Source organism: Cherax quadricarinatus, chromosome 31, assembly GCF_038502225.1.
Source record: "Cherax quadricarinatus isolate ZL_2023a chromosome 31, ASM3850222v1, whole genome shotgun sequence".
Classification (NCBI taxonomy): domain Eukaryota; kingdom Metazoa; phylum Arthropoda; class Malacostraca; order Decapoda; family Parastacidae; genus Cherax; species Cherax quadricarinatus.
In genome coordinates, this window is record NC_091322.1 from 15,576,810 (window position 1) to 15,600,440 (window position 23,631).

Genomic DNA, 23,631 nt, shown 5'->3' on the forward strand with positions numbered 1-23,631 from the left:
AAGTCACTGTGTTCCTGATGACCTCGAGGTTAAGTCACTGTGTTCCTGATGACCTCGAGGTTAAGTCACTGTGTTCCTGATGACCTCGAGGTTAAGTCACTGTGTTCCTGATGACCTCGAGGTTAAGTCACTGTGTTCCTGATGACCTCGAGGTTAAGTCACTGTGTTCCTGATGACCTCGAGGTTAAGTCACTGTGTTCCTGATGACCTCGAGGCTAAGTCACTGTGTTCCTGATGACCTCGAGGTTAAGTCACTGTGTTCCTGATGACCTCGAGGTTAAGTCACTGTGTTCCTGATGACCTCGAGGTTAAGTCACTGTGTTCCTGATGACCTCGAGGTTAAGTCACTGTGTTCCTGATGACCTCGAGGTTAAGTCACTGTGTTCCTGATGACCTCGAGGCTAAGTCACTGTGTTCCTGATGACCTCGAGGTTAAGTCACTGTGTTCCTGATGACCTCGAGGTTAAGTCACTGTGTTCCTGATGACCTCGAGGTTAAGTCACTGTGTTCCTGATGACCTCGAGGCTAAGTCACTGTGTTCCTGATGACCTCGAGGTTAAGTCACTGTGTTCCTGATGACCTCGAGGTTAAGTCACTGTGTTCCTGATGACCTCGAGGTTAAGTCACTGTGTTCCTGATGACCTCGAGGTTAAGTCACTGTGTTCCTGATGACCTCGAGGCTAAGTCACTGTGTTCCTGATGACCTCGAGGTTAAGTCACTGTGTTCCTGATGACCTCGAGGTTAAGTCACTGTGTTCCTGATGACCTCGAGGTTAAGTCACTGTGTTCCTGATGACCTCGAGGCTAAGTCACTGTGTTCCTGATGACCTCGAGGCTAAGTCACTGCGTTCCTGATGACCTCGAGGTTAAGTCACTGTGTTCCTGATGACCTCGAGGTTAAGTCACTGTGTTCCTGATGACCTCGAGGCTAAGTCACTGTGTTCCTGATGACCTCGAGGCTAAGTCACTGTGTTCCTGATGACCTCGAGGTTAAGGCACTGTGTTCCTGATGACCTCGAGGCTAAGTCACTGTGTTCCTGATGACCTCGAGGTTAAGTCACTGGGTTCCTGATGACATCGAGGTTAAGTTACTGGGTTCCTGATGACCTCGAGGTTAAGTCACTGTGTTCCTGATGACCTCGAGGTTAAGTCACTGTGTTCCTGATGACCTTGAGGTTAAGTCACTGTGTTCCTGATGACCTCGAGGTTAAGTCACTGGGTTCCTGATGACCTCGAGGTTAAGTCACTTGTCAGCATAGTTACTGATCCCCTACGTGTTCCTGATGACCTCGAGGTTAAGTCACTGTGTTCCTGATGACCTCGAGGTTAAGTCACTGGGTTTCTGATAACCTCGAGGTTAAGTCACTGTGTTCCTGATGACATCGAGGTTAAGTCACTGTGTTCCTGATGACATCGAGGTTAAGTCACTGTGTTCCTGATGACGTCGAGGTTAAGTCACTGTGTTCCTGATGACGTCGAGGTTAAGTCACTGTGTTCCTGATGACGTCGAGGTTAAGTCACTGTGTTCCTGATGACGTCGAGGTTAAGTCACTGTGTTCCTGATGACGTCGAGGTTAAGTCACTGGGTTCCTGATGACATCGAGAACTAGTGACACTCTCTGAGACCTTGTGGAAAAACTTGAAAGTTTTTCATACGAATAATGGAGCATCAGTGTCGTGAACACCTGTCAGTGTTTGGAGGAAACCCACATGGAAATAATGACAGGAGAATACAGGATTTACAATAGACATCCCTTTCAAGGGGCGTACCTTAATGATAGCGAGAAACTGCAGTGGTCTTCCCTTCCTTGTATCGAACCCGATTACCTCTCATTCCTCAGACATAATATAACCCCAACAGGTTTAGGGCTTCCTCATGAAATAATAATAATAATAATAATAATAATAATTTACAAGTGAATTAAAATTTCAGTATTGTTATTTTGGTGATAACACGTACTAAGAGAATATTTAGCATATCTTTTTTTTGTAACTAAATTTTTAATATAATTATGCTATTGTATTCCACTTTGAATAATGCAACCTGGCTAAGATTCATTACTATGCAAAATCAAAATACTTTTGACCTTTCGTCGCATTTAATTGAAAACCATTGCCTCCGTTGTCCCGTTTTCGTTAAATTTCCATTAAAATTTAGCTATCTTTTACATTAACCATGCAGTTACTGGGTACATATTCCAGCAGCCGTCACTATAAAATATATATTCTCCCAGCTGTCTCTGTGTATATTTACCCAGCCATCAGTAGGTATATATTAACCCTGTAGTTATTAGGTATATATATTCAACCAGTAGTCACTGTATATATATATTCACCAAGCCATCACTAGGTACAATTTATATTAACCAAGCCGTCACTTGGTGTATTCATATATTCATCCAGCCGCCACTAACTATATAAACATATAAAAAGTTCGTAATGTAGTATAGTGTTTGACAGCTTTTGCCATTTAAAATTTGCTAACCTAAACAAAATATATTAAGAATAAATGATCGAAAAGCAAATTTAGCGACCACTGAAAAAAATCTACACTCACGTTAAAGTATTTGTTTAATGTGCTATGATAATATTAATGCAGACGAATACGTAAACTGTAAAGGCAGTGTAACTATAATGACTAGCAGGGTAAGAATCAGGGTATATACACCGAGAGCTATCTATCAGTATATATATATACACCAATAGATGTTTATTACAGCGTTTTTATATTTCGGTGTATATTCAACGAGAGCTTACATCTCTCAGTGTATATACACCATGAAGTGGAGAATGAAACTGATCGAAGCTTTTCGCGTTTGACACGCTTCTTCAGGAGCAATGTATGGAAAGTAATGGACATGACAGTAAGGCCCGCAAGGCTCCCAAAAACTATTCTAACGAGCCTTTGCAACACACATTACAAGACAGTAATCATTAAATGTCCACCGTTTATGTTTTAGTTAGACAAAAGACTTAGTAATCATCAAAATCGTACGTCTGACAACTTTCAAAGAATACCGTAGTGTCTAGAGAATTTCCATACTCTTTGTGAAATATCACAAAAGTCTTGGAAGAATGACTAAAAACCGCACTATTGATTACATGCCGTACATCAACGAATCTAAGTGGTTATTGAGTACCTAAGATCAATTAATTTAATTTTACATCTTGGAATTTCCATGCAATTTTTAATTCATCACCTATCACCTGGAAACTCCAGGTACCAAGTGTACTGATGATGAATCCCCAGCATTTCTGGATGATGCTTTGATATGCAATTCAGGCATATATGAAAATGTTGGCATATCTGTGGTTGGAGCACTAATTAACTTACACAAATATATACATTTTGTCTTATGACTTGCTCTCAGACATAAGTACTGAATACAGCAGTAAAATATTAATGGAAGCTAGACTCCTCAAGGTTGAGAGTGTCTTCATTCTGATGAAGGGCTCTTGATCTAAAGAATTGAAGTTACCCAACCATTCCTTGGATCAAACCTGCTTACCTGGCATTCACGTTATGGGTTTAGTGCTTCCTCATTATTAGTAGCAGTACAGAAACTATAAATATATCAAATGAATACCAGAGACACGTTTAACTTATGAAGTACTGAAAAAAATAAGACATTGACACCCACTTTTAATATGGTTAACAAGAGACAAACTCCGAGGCGTTGTATGACCCTTACGGGTTTAGAGCTTCCCAGTGAATATAATGTCTCGTGTGTTCATAGGTGGTAATATTGTTCACACACCTTCCCCTCCCCCCCCTGGCTACACTCACATCTTCATCCATTCTACAACAAAATCATTAAAGTCAATCTAATTTACATGTGATCAAGAAACTTTAATCCTTCTTCTTACTTTCTTAAGTCTCTCTGGTTAAATATATTTTTTACACATGTAGAGGAGGTATTTGGGTAAAAACTGTCGTGTAAAGGGCACCTAGATGTTTTGGATACTTAAATTAGAGACAACTGATTCAAGAAGTCGTAAAAACATGACTGCCGTTGGCTGAATGGTTAACGCATTGGTCTGTGAGTTTTATGATTCACGTACATGGGTTCAAGCCCCACCCGTGCCCTGATTTATTTGCAACAACTTCTAGCCCACACAGTGACCGTTATAAAGTCACTGACTCGATAAAACACAGCGTTCAAAACATTAAAATAACAAAAATATCCATTCTATGCCAGTGCCAAATTCTACCTCTTCGATATTTATATGTCATGATAGCTGCGTATGAACGCTATACTCCTGTAGATTTCTCACCTTTTGAAGCTCCAGCAAGGGTCTACGGGGCCAGTGCCTTCGCTGCATTACTACTCGCACTGCCTGTCAAAGGGATGGGGGAAAGGGGTGCCTTAAGATAAGATAAGATAAGATTTCGTTCGGATTTTTAACCCCGGAGGGTTAGCCACCCAGGATAACCCAAGAAAGTCAGTGCGTCATCGAGGACTGTCTAACTTATTTCCATTGGGGTCCTTAATCTTGTCCCCCAGGATGCGACCCACACCAGTCGACTAACACCCAGGTACCTATTTGCTGCTAGGTGAACAGGACAATAGGTGTAAGGAAACGTGTCGAAATGTTTCCACCCGCCGGGAATCGAACCCGGGCCCTCCGTGTGTGAAGCGGGAGCTTTAGCCACCAGGCCACCGGGCCACCCTTGATGCTTGTGAATGGCACTTAATCCTAGGAATTAGTTAGCCTTGCTTGAATCACACCGGATTAACTTGTATTCTTTAGGTTCTGCACGTTCAGTGCTTTCCCATGAATACGGTGATAGTAATGCGATGCAGGACATACACATATCACAACTCTGACCCCAACACCTGTTCCATGAAATTCCGTGCACTGAAAAAAGTGGCAGCGTCTTGTGGATAGACTTATGAGGGCATTTAGATACACATCTCCTATGAACACAAATCAGACTAAACAGCGACACCTGAGGCAATAAAGATACTTATAGACCCTCTGTAGGACATAAAATAAATCATATTTGAGCGAAACATTGCATAATAAAGGCTTGTTTTCATTTATTTTTTTTCATAATCCTACTGGTCGACATGTTCGAAATTAGAGTTCTTCGGTTATGTAACCGAGCCATAAACTAGGCATTTCTTTTAATTTTTACTTGAAGAAAAATCCCCATAAGAGAATATGAAGATGTCTGTACAGTGCTGTATATTTTGCCATTCAGTCTTACCACGTAGAGGTAAAGAGGCATTATGTACATAATTGACTACGGAACTGTTCCTTCTAGCCTATTGGATATGGATGTCTTGGAAGGAACTGCACCGCCCTCTGTCCGTACTCCGTCTTGTGGCCTTGCTTGCCCTTACCACTCTTCTTGATGCCCAGATACCAACCCAGGTGAGCGTGCTTCTTGTTTAAGTAGTTGAAGAAGGCTCCAGATAAAGTCTCCACCCATACTGTATTCTCCTTCAGCTCATTAGGCTGCAGAGAGGACAAGATTAGTGTAACTCACAAAGGTTAAAAATATTATATTAACGATTTTCAGAACTAAATATGTAAAATAAAGGTAGGAATTGATGGTTAATGATTAGGACAGATCTTATTTTTCTTTCGCCTACTTCTCAACTTTTTTTTGCCCTTGTGGTTTATGGTTAGAACAGATCTTTCTCTCTCTCTCCCGTACCTACCTCTCCATATATCTTGCCCTTGTGGTTCATGGCTAGGAAGAGTCCCGCATCAACTCCTCTGACCTGCACCTCGCCTTTGCCAACTGCTCGCACCTCTAAGATGGCTGCGGAACAAAACACTCAAGTTTAGTATAATAATAATAATAATAATAATAATAATAATAATAATAATAATAATAATAATAATAATAATAATAATAATAAATAGGAATTCAAACTGACAGCATCACAGCCAAAGATAAAACCTGATTACTCTGTACGTCTTATTCGCTAGGCGCTGTATAATTCTTATGGATTTAGCGCTTCTCTATGGACGACGTAGCAACAAAACTGACCGTAGATGTTGTAGAACTCTCTGGTGCCCTTGATGGTCATGTCGGGGTAGATGGCCAAGTTCCAGCCAGTCATGGAGAATAATTGTTTCCTGACGGTGAGTTGAGGCTGTCTCCGCAATCGCTCTCTGAGAGGAGGGTCAAGCAGGCACTCCCTGCAGGGAGTCGGAACACACTATAATGTATTGGTAAAATGTCTCAATGTGATTTATTAGTTTTGGTTAACTATTGTCGACTACAAATACTGAAAAGTAAAAAACACCACAATCAATAAAATTATCCGTAAAGGAAATATAGGATAGGAGTGGAGGGTGAAGTGAGAACTGACCCGGGACACGGTCAACAAGTAAAGGAACACAAAGAAAAAGAAAGTAATACCTTCTCATCACCAGGCAAAACGCCCCATGAGTTAGGGACCTGGGTCATATGTGGCACTGACTTACACGCTCTTACAAAGTGTTACTTGAACAGCCTTGAAACTAGCAAAGGCCCAAGCAACTGGCATTCTATCTAATATAAAACATTAATACCTCAATACGAATTTTTCTCTTCACACTGACATCAGTTGAAGAAGTCATTGCTAAATTGTCTAAGGCTTTAAACTGATAGAAGATAGAAGTAAGGATGTGTGTGTGAGAGAAACAAAGGAGTTGCAGCACTAGCAGTGGAGAGGGAAAAAAATTGACAGATATGTTAGGGAAAGTTCAGAAAACAGGATAACTCATAATACAGTTTTTGATTAAAATCGGAAGATTGCTCTATAAACACAAAGAGACGGAGAAAATGAGGCAAATGCTTCCTTAGCATCTACTATACAAATAGCTTAAGTGCAAGAAATAAAACAGATGAACTGAGACTAACTGCATGTGCAAGAAACATTGATAATATTGTCAATAATGGCATTATTATCTATATATCATGTATTATAAATGTAACAACCAGTATGACGGTTGGGAGGTGTATGACCGCTTCATATTCGTATTTCCCCAGACCTAGCAGAAGCAGGATCTCTGCTTGGCAGACGAAGATATCACTGAATAATAAACAACCACCAGAGGAAGGACGTTTATCATTCTTTCCTTCGCACTCCCCCATTTAATTAACCCACATCATTATTGCAATATCTGAAACGTGGTTCGTTCTGAAAAATACGGACAAGTCTGCTGAATTCTACATACAGGGAAATAAATTATTCCACACTGATAGTCAACAAGAAAGGGGGCGGAGTTGCTATTATGTTAGGGAAAATTTAAACGTTATAAAGGAGCGGAGAGACACGGAATCTGTTTGGCTGCAGTTTCTCGAGGGCATGAGAAGCTAATCTTAGGTGTGATCAACAGACCCTCAAACTTAGATAGTGACCACGGTAACTTTGGGACGCAACTGCTCAGAATCTAAACGAAAAAGTAATTTTAACTGGAGATTTTTAACTTTAGCCAAATCGACTGGAACAATACGACAGAGTATTGTATCTGGTAGAGAACTCAGTCGGATGTTCATGGCAATTAGTGATATATCCGATTTTCTCATCATGGGTTTAGTTATCTCTACCGTTATTGTACTTTCCTCCCGCGAAGGATTCCCTTCCATACCTTGATGAAGAATTAGACATATGCAACATCTGGGTATCTTTACTGTAATCGTTTCGCCATTCAGTGACTTTTTTAACACCAACTCCAAGGCTGAGGGACTGATTCCTCGTCTTTTGTATATAGTTCTACTGCCTTCCAATTATGTCCTTGAATTTGTATTGATAAAGCCACTGGATGGCAAAAGGTCTACAATAAAGATACCCAGATGTTGCACATGTGTCTAATTCTTCATCTTGTCGGTATTGTACATCATTCATGTACAACTTCTATATCCTTCCAGCTATGACACATTTCGTTATACAGTTCATAATAGCTTAGGCTTTAACAGTTGCATTTTCATATTTCTTCAAGCATACCGTCATTCATTAATTACAATTATAATTTATTAATTAGTAATTCTGTTTACGTTACCTCTTAACAATTCAGTTACAGAATTAGGATTTAATTATCAAACTATCACATGTCATATATGGACGGTAAGGAAAACAGAAAAAATCAGGAAAATTGATAAATGAGACATTTATGCAACATTTTGGTTTCTTTATTCAGGCAATGCTTCTTCAGTCCAGTGCATATCCGAATGTTGCACACGTCTCATTTATCACCTTGTCGGTTATCTAAACCGTTTATTCAAATCCTGACAGGAAAATTGTTGTAGCTATGAAAGTTATGCTGAACAAGACGAATGTGAAGATAGGCAAGTTGCTGAAAGGCGGATGAGAAAGAAAAATGAGGAGAAAAGAAAAGAAAGGATAGGGAAGTTAAAGCGGGGACAGAGAGAAGGAAGTAATGCCTTGGGGAGTAATAGTAAAATAAAGTGGAGAGTTGGAAGGAAGAGGAGAGAGGGAAGGGGTAAGAGGGAAACGAGAAGGCAGATTGAGCTGAGACATAACTATAATTAGATCCGCAGTAAAAACTTCGCCCACTGATGTCATTGAAAGATTTGTTAGACCAGACAGACCTACACCATGTTGATGTGTAGCAGCAGCAGTAACAGCACCAACACCAGCAGCACCATCATCACCATCAGCAGCACCAACACCAGCAGCAGCAGCAACAACAGCAACACCACCAGCAGCAGCACCATCACCAACACCAGCACCAGCAAAAGAAGCAACAATAGCAGCACCAGAAACAGTACCAGCATAAGAAACAGCAGCACCAACAACAGCAGCAGCAGTATTCTTCATTATTTGGCATAAAGGTGAAATGTAGGCATGATTTAATCGACAGGATTTAAACCTAACATTCTTAAAAAAAAATGTCTAGCATTATAGAGCGATGTCACGCGGCTGTTCTTAGTTTTCTGAATGAAGTGGAAAAAACCATCCATCATATGACATTTTTTTATTTGTACTGGGTGGATAGATGGAACGCCAATGGCAGGTGTTGGTCAAACACCCAAAGCTTCCACTGAGCGTGTAATCTGATCATTCAAAATCCACACGAGGAGAAATTGTTCCAATTCTCTCTTAAAACACCACCAGCAGACTCTTTAAATTCAAATACCGAATGATAATAGTGAAGAAAAGACACGTTGCAAAACATTGTTTTGCTGAACTTTATGCTCTTCTGAACTTATAATTTCGTGACACATATTTTTTTTAATAAAAGAGAACTAGAGCACTTTACAGGTGTCTAGACTGATAACTGAGCGAGTGTCACTTTGTCACCTTTAAGGAATTTAAAACATCCATTATGTTTGTAGTGTTCACTGCTCCCTACTGTCCCGCACGGTGACACCTACAACTACTGCCCCGCACGGTGACACCTACAACTACTGTCCCGCACGGTGACACCTACAACTACTGTCCCGCACGGTGACACCTACAACTACTGCCCCGCACGGTGACACCTATAACTACTGCCCCGCACGGTGACACCTACAACTACTGCCCTGCACGGTGACACCTACAACTACTGCCCCGCACGGTGACACCTACAACTACTGCCCCGCACGGTGACACCTACAACTACTGCCCCGCACGGTGACACCTACAACTACTGCCCCGCACGGTGACACCTACAACTACTGCCCCGCACGGTGACACCTATAACTACTGCCCCGCACGGTGACACCTACAACTACTGCCCCGCACGGTGACACCTACAACTACTGCCCCGCACGGTGACACCTACAACTACTGCCCCGCATGGTGACACCTACAACTACTGCCCCGCACGGTGACACCTACAACTACTGCCCCGCACGGTGACACATACAACTACTGCCCCGCATGGTGACACCTACAACTACTGCCCCGCACGGTGACACCTACAACTACTGCCCCGCACGGTGATACCTACAAGTCTTCCTATAAATTCATGTTCTCCTTTCACTTGTGTATTTCTTGAAAAGGATCCCAGAAGAGGGTCGAAATATACAGATCAATCAACTTCTTGCATTTGTCTCCATGTGGGTTATTATTATTATTATTATTATTATTATTACATTTTTTTTTTCAACAAGTCGGCCGTCTCCCACCGAGACAGGGTGACCCAAAAAGAAAGAAAATCCCCAAAAAGAAAATACTTTCATCATCATTCAACACTTTCACCTCACTCACACATAATCACTGTTTTTGCAGAGGTGCTCAGAATACAACAGTTTAGAAGCATATTCGTATAAAGATAGACAACATACCCCTCCAAACTGCTAATATCTCAAACCCCTCCTTTAGAGTGCAGGCATTGTACTTCCCATTTCCAGGACTCAAGTCCGGCTATATAAAAATAACCGGTTTCCCTGAATCCCTTCACTAAATATTACCCTGCTCACACTCCAACAGATCGTCAGGTCCCAAATACCATTTATCTCCATTCACTCCTATCGAACACGCTCACGCACACTTGCTGAAAGTCCAAGCCCCTCGCCCACAAAACCTCCTTTACCCCTTTCTTCCAACCTTTTCGAGGACGACCCCTACCCCGCCTTCCTTCCCCTACAGATTTATATGCTCTCCATGTCATTCTACTTTGATCCATTCTCTCTAAATGACCAAACCACCTCAACAACCCCTCTTCAGCCTGTCATGTAGGTGGTAATGATTAGGGGAATATGGGGGTAAGAGGAGGGAGTTAGTAGGTAGGGGACAGGCGAGGCAGTAGGAGGGATGAGTGCGGAGGTAGGTAGGAGATGACAGGAGAGGTGAGCGGTAGGTAGGTAATGTGAGGACACTGGTGACTACAACTTCATCTCTCATTACTCTACCCACCACTCCACACTACTCACCCTCTCACTACTTTAACTAAACATAAATAAATGGAGAAAATAACGGGGACAGAGAGTATTACTATTCTACTCAAACACAGTTTATTATTAAGTCTTTGTACAATAATATATTTGGGAACAGAACATTATTGTGGTTTAGATAAATGGGGTAGTACACATAAGCAGTGAGACAGGGAATACAATTAGCTTGGCCAAAATGAATGTAACTTACAATATAGTACACTGTAGTTCACTACAGGAACTAAGCCACAGGTCCCAAGACCTACACAGCACGAGTATTTGTTCTGATAGATGTGTCCAAGTGTTCAAAGATGCGGACCTCCAGTTGACGGTGAGTTTTACCAATAAACATTGCATTACAGCTATGATAATTACATTTGTAGACTCCGAAGGACTGTACTTTGACAGGTATAACAGGCTTGGTCTCAGACCGGGCCGCGGGGGCGTTGACCCCCGAAACCCTCTTCAGATATATTCCAGGCAAAGAGACGTTGTACAATGTATAGTGTATTGACACTTAAATATATCTCTTAATTTTCACTGGGGATAAAATTTTTGTAAATGAGTGTCTTAGTGTCTCTAATCCTTAACTCTATATAGGTAAAGATGGCAGCCATCTTGGATTTCTCAAATTCCTCAAGGTTAATAGACTCACACTCACTGGATTATCACTCTAGACCTCTCAGTTGATCAAATAATATTGATGCGCTATAAGATCCCAGGCTCGTCTTTCCACTAGACTATTGTGTACAATTAGTCTAGACTATTGTGTACAATTGTGGCATCACGAAATCGTGATGACACAATTGTACACAAACCATACCACCGTCTGACTAGGAAAGTTACCTCACCATAGGCAAGACCAGCCTTCTTAACCTCATTACAAAATAATCTGGGAGGAGTTTGGTTTACAATGCATGTGTTGATTGTTGGGCCGAGGCTGGAATAAATGTTTTTGCTGGTGGCTGGTGTTTACATTTTTGGGTCATTACAGTGTGCTATTTATACTCTAACTCTCTTGATTGCTTGAGCAATGTGAAGTGAGCTCTTGTGACGGAGCACTTGCAGATGTTTGGTGTGTTGATATTGATTCTGAAGAGCATAGGAATGCATGCACACACACACACACACACATTCACCACGGCTAACATAAACACAAGCACATAAACATTAATAAGCGAAAGTGTTGACAAAAACCAGAGCAGTTTTGTTTTTGACTTCTGAGAAAGAAATTATATAAAGAACCTTATGAGAATAGGAGGAAGTAAAACCAATTGATATAAATATAAATTATTTAGATGATTTCAACGACAAAAGCAAGTAGCGGTTAATAAGTGAATTAGGAAACACACTGACCAATAGACCACTGTCGCTAACACACTGACAAATATAACACCACTGTCACTAACACACTGACAAATATAACGCCACTGTCACTAACACACTGACAAATATAGCACCACTGTCACTAACACACTGACAAATATAACACCACTGTCACTAACACACTGAGGAGGAAGACAACAGTCAAGGACCAGGTGATAAAACTGAGGAAAGAAGGTGGAGAACTCACAAGAAACGATCAAGAGGTATGTGAGGAGCTCAACACGAGATTTAAGGAAGTATTTACAGTAGAGTCAGGAAGGACTCTGGGGGGACAGACCAGATGGGGACACCAGCAAGGAATACACCAACAAATGTTGGACGACATACATACAGATGAGGAGGAGGTGAAGAAACTGCTAAGGGACATCGATACCTCAAAGGCAATGGGACCAGACAACATCTCCCCGTGGGTCCTTAGAGAGGGAGCAGATATGTTGTGCGTGCCACTTACCACAATCTTCAACACGTCCCTGGAAACTGGGCAACTACCTGAGGTATGGAAGACGGCAAATGTACTTCCCATTTTTAAAAAAGGAGACAGAAAAGAGGCACTAAACTATAGACCTGTGTCATTGACGTGTATAGTATGCAAAATTATGGAGAAGATTATCAGGAGGAGAGTGGTGGAGCACCTGGAATGGAACAAGAGTATAAATGCCAACCAGCACAGATTCATGGAAGGCAAATCCTGTGTCACAAACCTTCTGGAGTTTTATGATAAAATAACAGAAGTAAGACAAGAGAGAGAGGGGTGGGTTGATTGCATCTTCTTGGACTGCAAGAAGGCCTTTGACACAGTTCCTCACAAGAGATTAGTGCAGAAGCTAGAGCATCAGGTGCATATAACAGGAAGGGCACTGCAATGGATCAGAGAATACCTGACAGGGAGACAACAACGAGTCATGGTACGTAATGATGTATCACAGTGGGCACCTGTGACGAGCGGGGTCCCACAGGGGTCGGTCCTAGGACCAGTGCTATTTTTGGTATATGTGAACGACATGATGGAAGGGTTAGACTCAGAAGTGTCCCTGTTTGCAGATGATGTGAAGTTAATGAGGAGAATTAAATCTGATGAGGACCAGGCAGGACTTCAAAGAGACCTGGACAGACTGGACACCTGGTCCAGCAAATGGCTTCTCGAATTTAATCCTGCCAAATGCAAAGTCATGAAGATAGGGGAAGGGCACAGAAGACCACAGACAGAGTATAGGCTAGGTGGCCAAAGACTGCAAACCTCACTCAAGGAGAAAGATCTTGGGATGAGTATAACACCGAGCATGTCTCCGGAAGCACACATCAACCAGATAACTGCTGCAGCATATGGGCGCCTGGCAAACCTGAGAACAGCATTCCAATACCTTAGTAAGGAATCGTTCAAGACACTGTACACCGTGTATGTCAGGCCCATACTGGAGTATGCAGCACCTGTTTGGAACCCGCACTTGATAAATCACGTCAAGAAACTAGAGAAAGTACAAAGGTTTGCGACAAGGTTAGTTCCAGAGCTAAGGGGAATGTCCTATGAAGAAAGATTAAGGGAAATCGGCCTGACGACACTGGAGGACAGGAGGGTCAGGGTATCATGTGGGAGTTCGATACGTGGATAGGGTAAAGTAATACTCACGTAGGCTGGTAGTACGTATAATTACAGATAATGTGGGGAGCGCCCAACAGCCTGCCTATCTCCTTGCTCACTCTCGTATAACTGACTGGCCGGCCACAGTACCCATATGTGAGGGGGTCTTTGAATACTGCTGTGGTCAGCACAATATGAATAGACAGTGACTCAGGCAGAGACGGTTGGTAGTGAGTCAACTACTGGTACACTGGTTACTGGTAACTGGTTACTACTACTGAGAGCTCGGCGACGCTAACGTATGTCGTCCCGACATACAACTAATACAAACTAGAGATGGCAGGTGTACGGCTTGGGCTGATTCTATACAATGTCAAAGTACACAACAATTAAACATTAAAACATACATAAGCAGAACATTGGAATGGAAGCTTACGTAACTGAAACTGTAATGCAATACAAGGTATAATATAGCACAACTCATCGAATGAAACTCAACGTTGGGATTACACAGTGGAAGTGATAAAAAAAATTTGATCGATCGATCTGTATTCATGTGATCTACGGATTCTGAGGAAGGTATATATACAAAGAAGTGTTTAACAGAAAGGCAGATTCGGTGCACTCAAATCTAGACTGTTAACTCTCAGAATGCAGAGAGAACATGAACACAAAAAAAAAAATTCTTGAATACTGATAAGTTGATACTGTAATTATTCATCTATACAGGTTATTTACATTTAACCCCAACTCTGCTAGGGTAAGATTGACATATGTAGAATGGGTGTCATCTCTGGGAGGATCAAACTCTGTTGCATTGGCTAACTCATGCTGTATTTGAGGCAAATCTGAATTGGATGTTACAAATGATACTTGAGGATTTCTCAATACCTGTCGTGTACATAGGGAATAACGACATTCAGGTTGATCGTCTGACTGAGTATCAGAGGAAGAGAGTACAGGATCAGGAGGATTGTCATAGTCTGTCACATTAGTCTGGGTTGGAACATCATTATCATCACATACTAACTTCATATGATCTAAATGCGATTCTTTATACTGACCAGTATTAATCTCTCTAACCTTATACTTATTACCAGTGATATGTTCAACTACTCGATAAGGACCAACAAACTTTTGATCAAGCTTTGGCATTGCAGACGTTTTGTTAAAGTTAATCAGCATAACTCTCGAACCTACTTTGATTTTGGATGGCTTTGCTCGAGTGTTTGCGACTCTTGTAAATTCTGCTGTTGATTTATGAAGTGTTTCACGGATTCTTCTAAAAACACTTTGAGCTAAGCTGGTACGAGTTGCTATGAAATCATCAGGGTTGTAATTTGGTTTCGGATTAGAATATAACAACTCATAAGGCAAACGTTTATCTACACCGTACAATGCATAATGTGGAGTGTCACCTATAGAAACATTGTAAGCAGAATTTATAGCACACTGCACATCAGGTATAACTTCATCCCAAGTTTCACTGTTTGGATTGATAGTGGCTCTCAAGACATCAAGTACTTTCTTATTGGTTCGTTCCACTAACCCATTGCTGGCAGGATGATGAGGAACAATGGTGGATTTAGAGATCTTGTACAAGGTGCACAAATTTTCAAGAATTTCATTACAGAATTCACCTCCATTATCTGTTACTAGGGACTTAGGGGTGGTATGCCTGCAGATAATGCGTTCTTTAAACGCTTTAGCTACTGTCTCGGCAGTCTTATCTGCAATAGGAACTAACTCACAATATCTGGTGAAATGGTCTACCATAACACACAGATGTTTGTTGCCTTGGAGGGAACATTGGAAATTAGTTAACAAATCTAGCGCAACTCTTTCCCACGGTTCGCTAGTAGTTGGATATACTTGGATTGGATTAGGACCATTAGCATTACCTTTATGTTGCATGCAGACACTACATTTCTTAACATACTCAGAAATATCAGTTGCCATACGAGGCCAAAAGTATTTCAATCTGGCTTGTTTTACTGAACGATCCATACCAGGGTGTGCAACACCTGGTACATCGTGAACTAGCTGTAAGGCTAGTGACTGTGGAATTACTAACTGGTATACTCTTCTGCTAGGAGTACCCAACTCGGCTGTTCGATACAGTAATTCTTGGTTCATGACAAAGTCACTGATGGGTGCTGGTGGCTTCACAGTCAGAATAAGATCTTCCTGGAGCAGGAATCGAATCACACCAGACCACATGGGATCTGTTCGTTGAGCATTCTTTACATCTTCAGCACTAAATGGAGGGTCTGCAGTTACTATACTAACATGTTGCGATAAGGCATCTGTGACTACATTTGACTTGCCAGGTAAATGCTCAAAGGTGGGATTGAACTCTTGGATAGTCAAGGTCCATCTGGCTAACCTTCCAGTAGGTTGTTTGTTCTTGAATAAGGGTATCAGTGGAGCATGGTCTGTCAAGACATGAACAGAGTACTGATAAATAATGTCTCGGAAGTGCTTTAAAGACCATACTATTGCTAAAGCTTCTTGCTCAGTTACTGTATAATTACGTTCAGCCTTCGTAAGGACTCGGCTAGCAAATGCAACTGCGTTGTACTTGCCATCGGTCTTCTGAGCTAGTACGGCACCTATGCCAATTGAACTAGCATCAGTTGTCAGATAGAAGGGCTTAGAAAAATCTGGAAATTTCAAAATTGGAGCAGAGGTTAGCTTTTCTTTTAGAGTTTGGAATGCTCTTTCTTGACGGAAGGTCCAAACAAAAGGAGCACCTTTCTTAAGCAACTCAGTTAGAGGAGCAGCTATGGAAGAAAAATTGGCAATGAAAGATCTATAAAAACCTGCTAAGCCCACAAAGGATCTTACGGCATCAGCAGTTTTGGGTGTTGGAAAATTTAGTACTGCAGTTACTTTACTTTGGTCAGTCGTAACCCCTCTAGGAGTGACTACGTGACCAAGAAACTTAATTTCTGATCTGAAAAATTGACATTTAGACAGTTTGATCTTTAAATTGGCTTCTTCAAGCTTACCAAGTACTACATCAAGTCTTTTCAAGTGTGTATCCACGTCTTTAGACATGACGATTACGTCATCTAAGTACACCATAAGTGCATTACCTATGAGACCTCTAAAGATATTAGTCATGAGCCTTGAGAACGTGATAGGGGAAGATCGTAACCCAAACGCCATACGGAGGAAGTGATAATGACCTGTAGGAGTGGAGAATGCAGTTAGCTCTTGGCTGTCCTCGTGAAGAGGGACTTGCCAAAACCCTTGTAACAAACCCAGGGTTGAAAAGACTTTGTTATCTCCGATGTTACGTAAAAGATCACCCAGTACAGGGAGTGGAAAGCGATCTGGAATGGTTTTCGCGTTTAACTTCCTAAAGTCAATCACTGGGCGCCAAGTACCATCCTTCTTAGGTACTAGTATCAAGGGTGCATTCCAAGGTGAATTGCTAGGTGCAATAACTCCATCATCGAGCATTTGATTGATCAATTCTTCTGCGACAGCAACTTGTGAATGAGGCATTCTGTACGCAGGTATGTAGATAGGTCTAGTACCAGGTTCAAGTGGAATACGATGGGACAATAAGTTCGTTATACCCATCTTCTCACCTGGTAAAGCAATGGCTTTACGACGTTTGTTCAACAGAGTCAACAAACGCTTGACTTCATCTGGGAAGTCAGTGGGAGCTAAGTCTTTCTCTTCAACTGGTGGAACAGATTGATCCAGTGAAGTGGATGAGGTCTCCCCGGTGGAAATAGCACCGACCCACTGGTCAGGTGACAACTCATCCTCTACCTGAACAGGGTAAGGATAGTGAACAAGGTCAACAAGATTGGTATTTGCTCTGAGGCGAACACTGTGACCAGAAGTGTTGGCTAGGAAGAAATGGATCTTACTATCTCTTACAACATGTAAGGATGGTTCAACAAATAGACCTTTTACTTTGCAAGAATCACTGTCAACTAGGACGTTATCACCATCTGGAACACTAGGAACAACTACAGACACTCTAGTGAGGGCACTAGCTGCGACAGAAACGTCTTTCTGCAGACGGCACGTGACATCAACAAGAGATGGCATTACTAGTTGCAAGTAATTGTTTTCCGACAAGGCATCCCCTGTGGAGAAACTACTACTTGAACTAGCAGACATTGCAGGGATAGGCTCAGCACTCAAGGTAGTCAGAGCGTCCTCGGACACTTGAGGTAACTGGACACTATCTTGCAAGTCTGAAGTTGCAGGAACACAGACAGAAGTGACAGGATCATCAGTGCCTGACTGCTTGGGTACGCTACTGGAAAATGCACTGGCCTGTAAGGACTTAATTCGAGTGTCATATTCTGCGGCAGTATGGCAGATCTCGGATCCAAGCTGGTAACCCCAGAATGGAACGATCAAGTCGTCAATTTGGGCATGCCATCAATAAGGGTCGAGCACAATGCGTAAGTCTCGCATGGAAGCAAAGCCCAGCAGAAGGTCACCAGGGAAAGTAATCTGGTCGACAACAAGGAAGGAAGCAGTGAAGTCTCTACCTTGAATAGAAAAGGTTAGGGAAGTCCGACCTCGGACACGCAGGTGAGAACCAGCTACTCCACTAAGGGAGGACACATGAGTCGGTTCTACGAGTAAGACATGTCGTAACTGCTTATCCTTAAACAAACTAGACCTAATAATATTGACTTGCGCACCAGAGTCCATGAACAAATGAACGGGCGCATTATGAACAGATGCTTGCACTATAGGGCCTATGGTTGCATTGGAAGTTATGTGCAAACAAAAAGGTGGATTGTCATCAGAAAAGACTTGTTCTACTTCATCCCCAAAATCATCTATGTCAGAGACATGTGAAGCAACATCATCAGCAGGATTGTCATTCTCGAGACTGCTTAAAGCTTCAAAGGAATTGTGAACGGGGATGGTGTACTCATTATCACCTACTGTCACCATGGGATGGTTTGACTGGGGCGCTCGAATTCCCCCGAATTAGAAGAATGAGCCTGGTTCTGGGTATTTTGAGAACCACGACGTCTGTTTCCTCTACGGGTTCTGCGGTTGGAACGGCCACGGAAAGACCTAGAGTACTGAAGGTTATAGAGAGCATTGCACTCAGATGTGTCATGTCCATGTATTCTATGATAAGTACAGTAGGGAAGATCTGGGTACTCATCATCAGTACGACATCTCTTAGGGTAACTATCAGGACAATTAATTGCAATATGGCCACGGAAACCACAGTTGTAACAAGTCCGCCGACTATGGTTACTGAATGTACTATGAATACTACGAGGTTTATAACGACTCTGTACACTGGTTCGTGGTGACCTCTGAGATGGTCGACGACCACGATTTGTCTCTGTGACGCAAACAAGAGGTGGTGCAGACTGAGGCATAGGTTTGAAATTACTTTTAATACATGGGAAAGTACCCTGGGGGCACAAGGAACGTACTGATTTAAGGCTGTAAGTGGTTCCATCGTCACAGTTGGAGGATGAGCCTCATAAGCACACACAGAAGCAGGCGGCATTAGTTCTTTGATTGCTCCAAAAGCTGCTATTTTAGCAAGCGATTCTGTAAATGGTTTAGCCTCTTCAGGGAGAAAAGCTGATGACTGGACAGCATTGATAAATGATGATAAAAGTTTGTCTAATCTAACAGCAAATGCACTCAACGATTCATTACTCATGGGTGTAGCATTCACTAGTTCCCTAAGAACGACATATGGATCAGCTGTTTTTACTGGGACAAGGAAAGAACGAATCAGTTCCTCATATTGTGACCACTTAGTAAGATTCCTGAAGTCACGCATATCAAGGAGATCAACAACGTGAACAGCAGCAGGGGATCGATGAAGAGCTTCTTTAGCAAGTCTGATAAGACTTTCCTCTGAAGGAGGACCTTCAACTAGAGCACCAGCACGAGAACGAATGGCCGCAAACCATGCTTCAAGACTATGTACATGGCCATTGAATAAAGGTAATGCATCAAGGGAATCACGAGTATAACTATAGTATCTCGGTGTCTGGGTCGGTCTGTCAGTCGCTAAGGAATTGTGAGGACTGATGACAGCAGCAGCAGTAGCCTGAGAGGTCTGAGTGTCGACATTCACTAAGGTATCACTTGACGGTATGTGAGACATAATGGCAAAGTTGCACGAGAACAAATAAGGCAAAAATAATGAACAATAAAAATTATACAAAATGCTAGAATTGAAATAAAAGAGATGCAACTAATTCTGCAGAAGTAATAAAAAATGTCTAAGATACACTGCAAGAGGAAGGACAACTCAATGTGAAGGACTATTGGCCAAGAAAAAAAAATTACATTGAAATATACAAGTAAAAATATTACTGGAGACTGAATTAAATGCAAAATGAGCTGTCTTTACTCTTGCTAATAAAGAAATTAATTAATAAAATTTTAAATCAATTTAAAAGTAGAAAATAAAATTACTAAAGTGTTAACTGGGAAATTTAAGTATTTTCTAAGAATGCATAAACAAAATTAAAATATAATTCATAAAAATATCAATAAAAGAAAATAATTCACTGCAGAACAAGTGCAACAAAACAAGGTGTAGAAATAATCACTGCAGTAATAAAGTGTCACTGGGAAAACTCAGGTTAAATAATTAAATAAAAATATGAAGAAAAAACTGATTGAACACTTTAACTCTTAATTGTAAATTAGACAAAACAATTTACTCAAACAGAGTAAAGAAAACACTTTACGTTAAAAGTAATTGAAATTGCATCAAGAGTGAATTTGTTCAAAGAAATATAAAAATATGAACAAAAATAAAACAAAGGAACAAAACGGGAAGTGTAACACTTACAGTGGCGGGGCACACAACACTTAATCACGTATTCATTATTTTAGTATATTCTTACAACAAAATCTTGCTGTGACTGATACGACAAAAATTTGCTGGCAAAAATAATGGTACACAAGTCTGCGAAAAAATTAGAGGAATGAGACACTGCTGGCATACGAAAAAAGACACACAGAAATAAATGGATAATTTGGTATACTGGGGTGAATATCACTGCATGAAATACAATGACAATTACTGGAGAATACAACGCTGAAAGAATACACGATAAAAAAATGAATCACTTCACACAGAGTGACTGACTGGTACACTACACAATAATACTTACTACAGACAGAGAGTAGCATAAAAAAAACACAGATAAAAAAAATATGAGATGAGCGATAACACTGAAAAAATATTGCAAAAATAATGAGTCAAAGAAACACTGGGTAGCTTTAAGAAGAGACTTTGGGTAGCTTTAAGAAGAGACTGGACAAATATATGAGTGGGAGGGGCTGGGTTTGATTGGTGTCAAGGGGTACGGGAGTTATTTCTTGAGTAGCTTTAGGTAGATGTCGTTTTGATAAGGACCTGCCTCGTATGGGCCAGTAGGCCTTCTGCAGTGTTCCTACATTCTTATGTTCTTATGTTCTTACACTGAAAACACAAGGTTTAGAGTACACAAGAAATTCACTATAAATGTCTCACACACGCAAATGTCTTTAAAAGCAAGAAAAATGTCTCTAAACAGAAAATTATCGCTGAAGGCTGGAGTAGTAGACAGGATGACTGGTGATGAGGAAGGTTGTCCTGCGCGGTGATGACGCCGACACTCACACTGTCGTCGTGAAGAAATGCGCTTTCTCGGTGAACTCGCATAATTGGCTTTATCGTTGACGCTCAGCTACATCTCTTGACCAATTATGTGAGCCAAAACAGTATTAGGACCCGGTACAAGGGTGCAAACAGCCACAGGTAGATGGGTGGGTGGCTGGTGGTGGGTGGTTAGTGGTGGGTGGGTGGAGGGAGAGTGTATAGCGGTGGGTGAGATGACTCTCGCTGGCGCTCTGGCGCGCACTCCACTCACTACCCACGAAGGTGGCTTGATAAGCCACTCTATGCCACAGGAATGGTGAAAACCACGCTTAGCATCCAACTGGGAGCACAAAGCGATACATGAGACGATACTTCAGAGGCTCTGAACTTGCGTGGCTTACTTCTCTCTCTCAGCTGGGTTAGAAGCTGGGTTGGCTGACTGGCTTAACCCACGAGAATGGCTGACTGGAAGACGTGTAACGATGCACACAGCACGGAGGAGCAGGTGGATGACAGGAGACAGGCTGGATGATAGGCTGACTGGCGTTCACTTCCACAGTCTGGCTTACTGACTGGCTTAATTGCAAAATCCAGGTCAACCCCTCGGAGATTGAAGCAATTAGCACACGAACTAAGCCAGGAAGCTTGAAACGGCTGCAACAGGCTTGCAGGCTGGAGGTGGTGAGTGAGGGGAGCGAGTAGCTGGAGTGGGTGAGACGGTTCACCTTTGACCCGCCGGCTACTCACAAACAGTCTTCTAACGTCTTGAATTACCCGTAAAAACTTAAATCCACGCTCCACACCGGTGCCACCATTTATCATGTGGGAGTTCAATACGTGGATAGGGTAAAGTAATACTCACGTAGGCTGGTAGTACGTATAATTACTAATAATGTGGGGAGGGCCCAACAGCCTGCCTATCTCCTTGCTCACTCTCGTATAACTGACTGGCCGCCCACAGTACCCATATGTGAGGGGGTCTTTGAATACTGCTGTGGTCAGCACAATATGAATAGACAGTGACTCAGGCAGAGACGGTTGGTAGTGAGTCAACTACTGGTACACTGGTTACTGGTAACTGGTTACTACTACTGAGAAGGGAAGACATGATAATGACATATAAAATACTGCGTGGAATAGACAAGGTGGACAAAGACAGGATGTTCCAGGGAGGGGACACAGAAACAAGAGGCCACAATTGGAAGTTGAAGACACAAATGAGTCAGAGAGATATTAGGAAGTATTTCTTCAGTCATAGAGTTGTAAGGCAGTGGAATAGCCTAGAAAATGACGTAGTGGAGGCAGGAACCATACACAGTTTTAAGACGAGGTTTGATAAAGCTCATGGAGCGGGGAGAGAGAGGGCCCAGTAGCAACCGGTGAAGAGGCGGGGCCAGGAGCTAAGACTCGACCCCTGCAACCACAAATAGGTGAGTACTGAGAAATATAACACCACTGTCACTAACACACTGAGAAATATAACACCACTGTCACTAACACACTTATAAATATAACACCACTGTCACTAACACACTGACAAATATAGCACCACTGTCACTAACACACTGACAAATATAACACCACTGTCACTAACACACTGACAAATATAACACCACTGTAACTAACACACTGACAAATATAACACCACTGTCGCTAACACACTGATAAATATAACACCACTGTCACTAACACACTGAGAAATATAACACCACTGTCACTAACACACTGAGAAATATAACACCACTGTCACTAACACACTGACAAATATAACACCACTGTCACTAACACACTGACAAATATAACACCACTGTCATTAACACACTGACAAATATAACACCACTGTCACTAACACACTGACAAATATAACACCACTGTCACTAACACACTGACAAATATAACACCACTGTCACTAACACACTGACAAATATAACACCACTGTCACTAACACACTGACAAATATAACACCACTGTCACTAACACCTGGAGTCTACCTGGAGGGCATTCCGGGGATCAACGCCCCCGCGGCCAGGTCCACGACCAGGCCTCCCAGTGGATCACGGCCTGATCAACGAGGCTGTTACTGCTGGCCGCACGCAATCCAACCTACGAACCACAGCCCGGCTGATCCGGCACCGTCTTAAGGTATCTGTCCAGCTCCCTCTTGAAGACAACCAGAGGTCTTCCCATAATGCCCCTTATTGCTGGTGGGAGGCTGTTGAACAG

General features: G+C 42.0%; 1 protein-coding gene across 6 annotated transcripts in view; it reads right to left on the minus strand.

Moving 5' to 3' along the window:
* Nucleotides 1-669: 669 nt before the first annotated feature.
* The window catches only part of LOC128698058 (fibroblast growth factor 1), a 55,167-nt gene continuing 32,205 nt past the window's right edge, over nucleotides 670-23,631 (minus strand). For all 6 annotated transcript variants that reach the window (XM_053790191.2, XM_053790174.2, XM_053790184.2 and 3 more), the window contains 3 exons: nucleotides 6,005-6,156; nucleotides 5,670-5,773; nucleotides 670-5,463 (listed from right to left, as the gene is read on the minus strand). In XM_053790191.2, coding sequence (XP_053646166.1) covers nucleotides 5,266-5,463; nucleotides 5,670-5,773; nucleotides 6,005-6,156 — 454 coding nt within the window. In that variant the 3' untranslated portion in view covers nucleotides 670-5,265. The remainder of the gene's footprint in view (nucleotides 5,464-5,669; nucleotides 5,774-6,004; nucleotides 6,157-23,631) is intronic.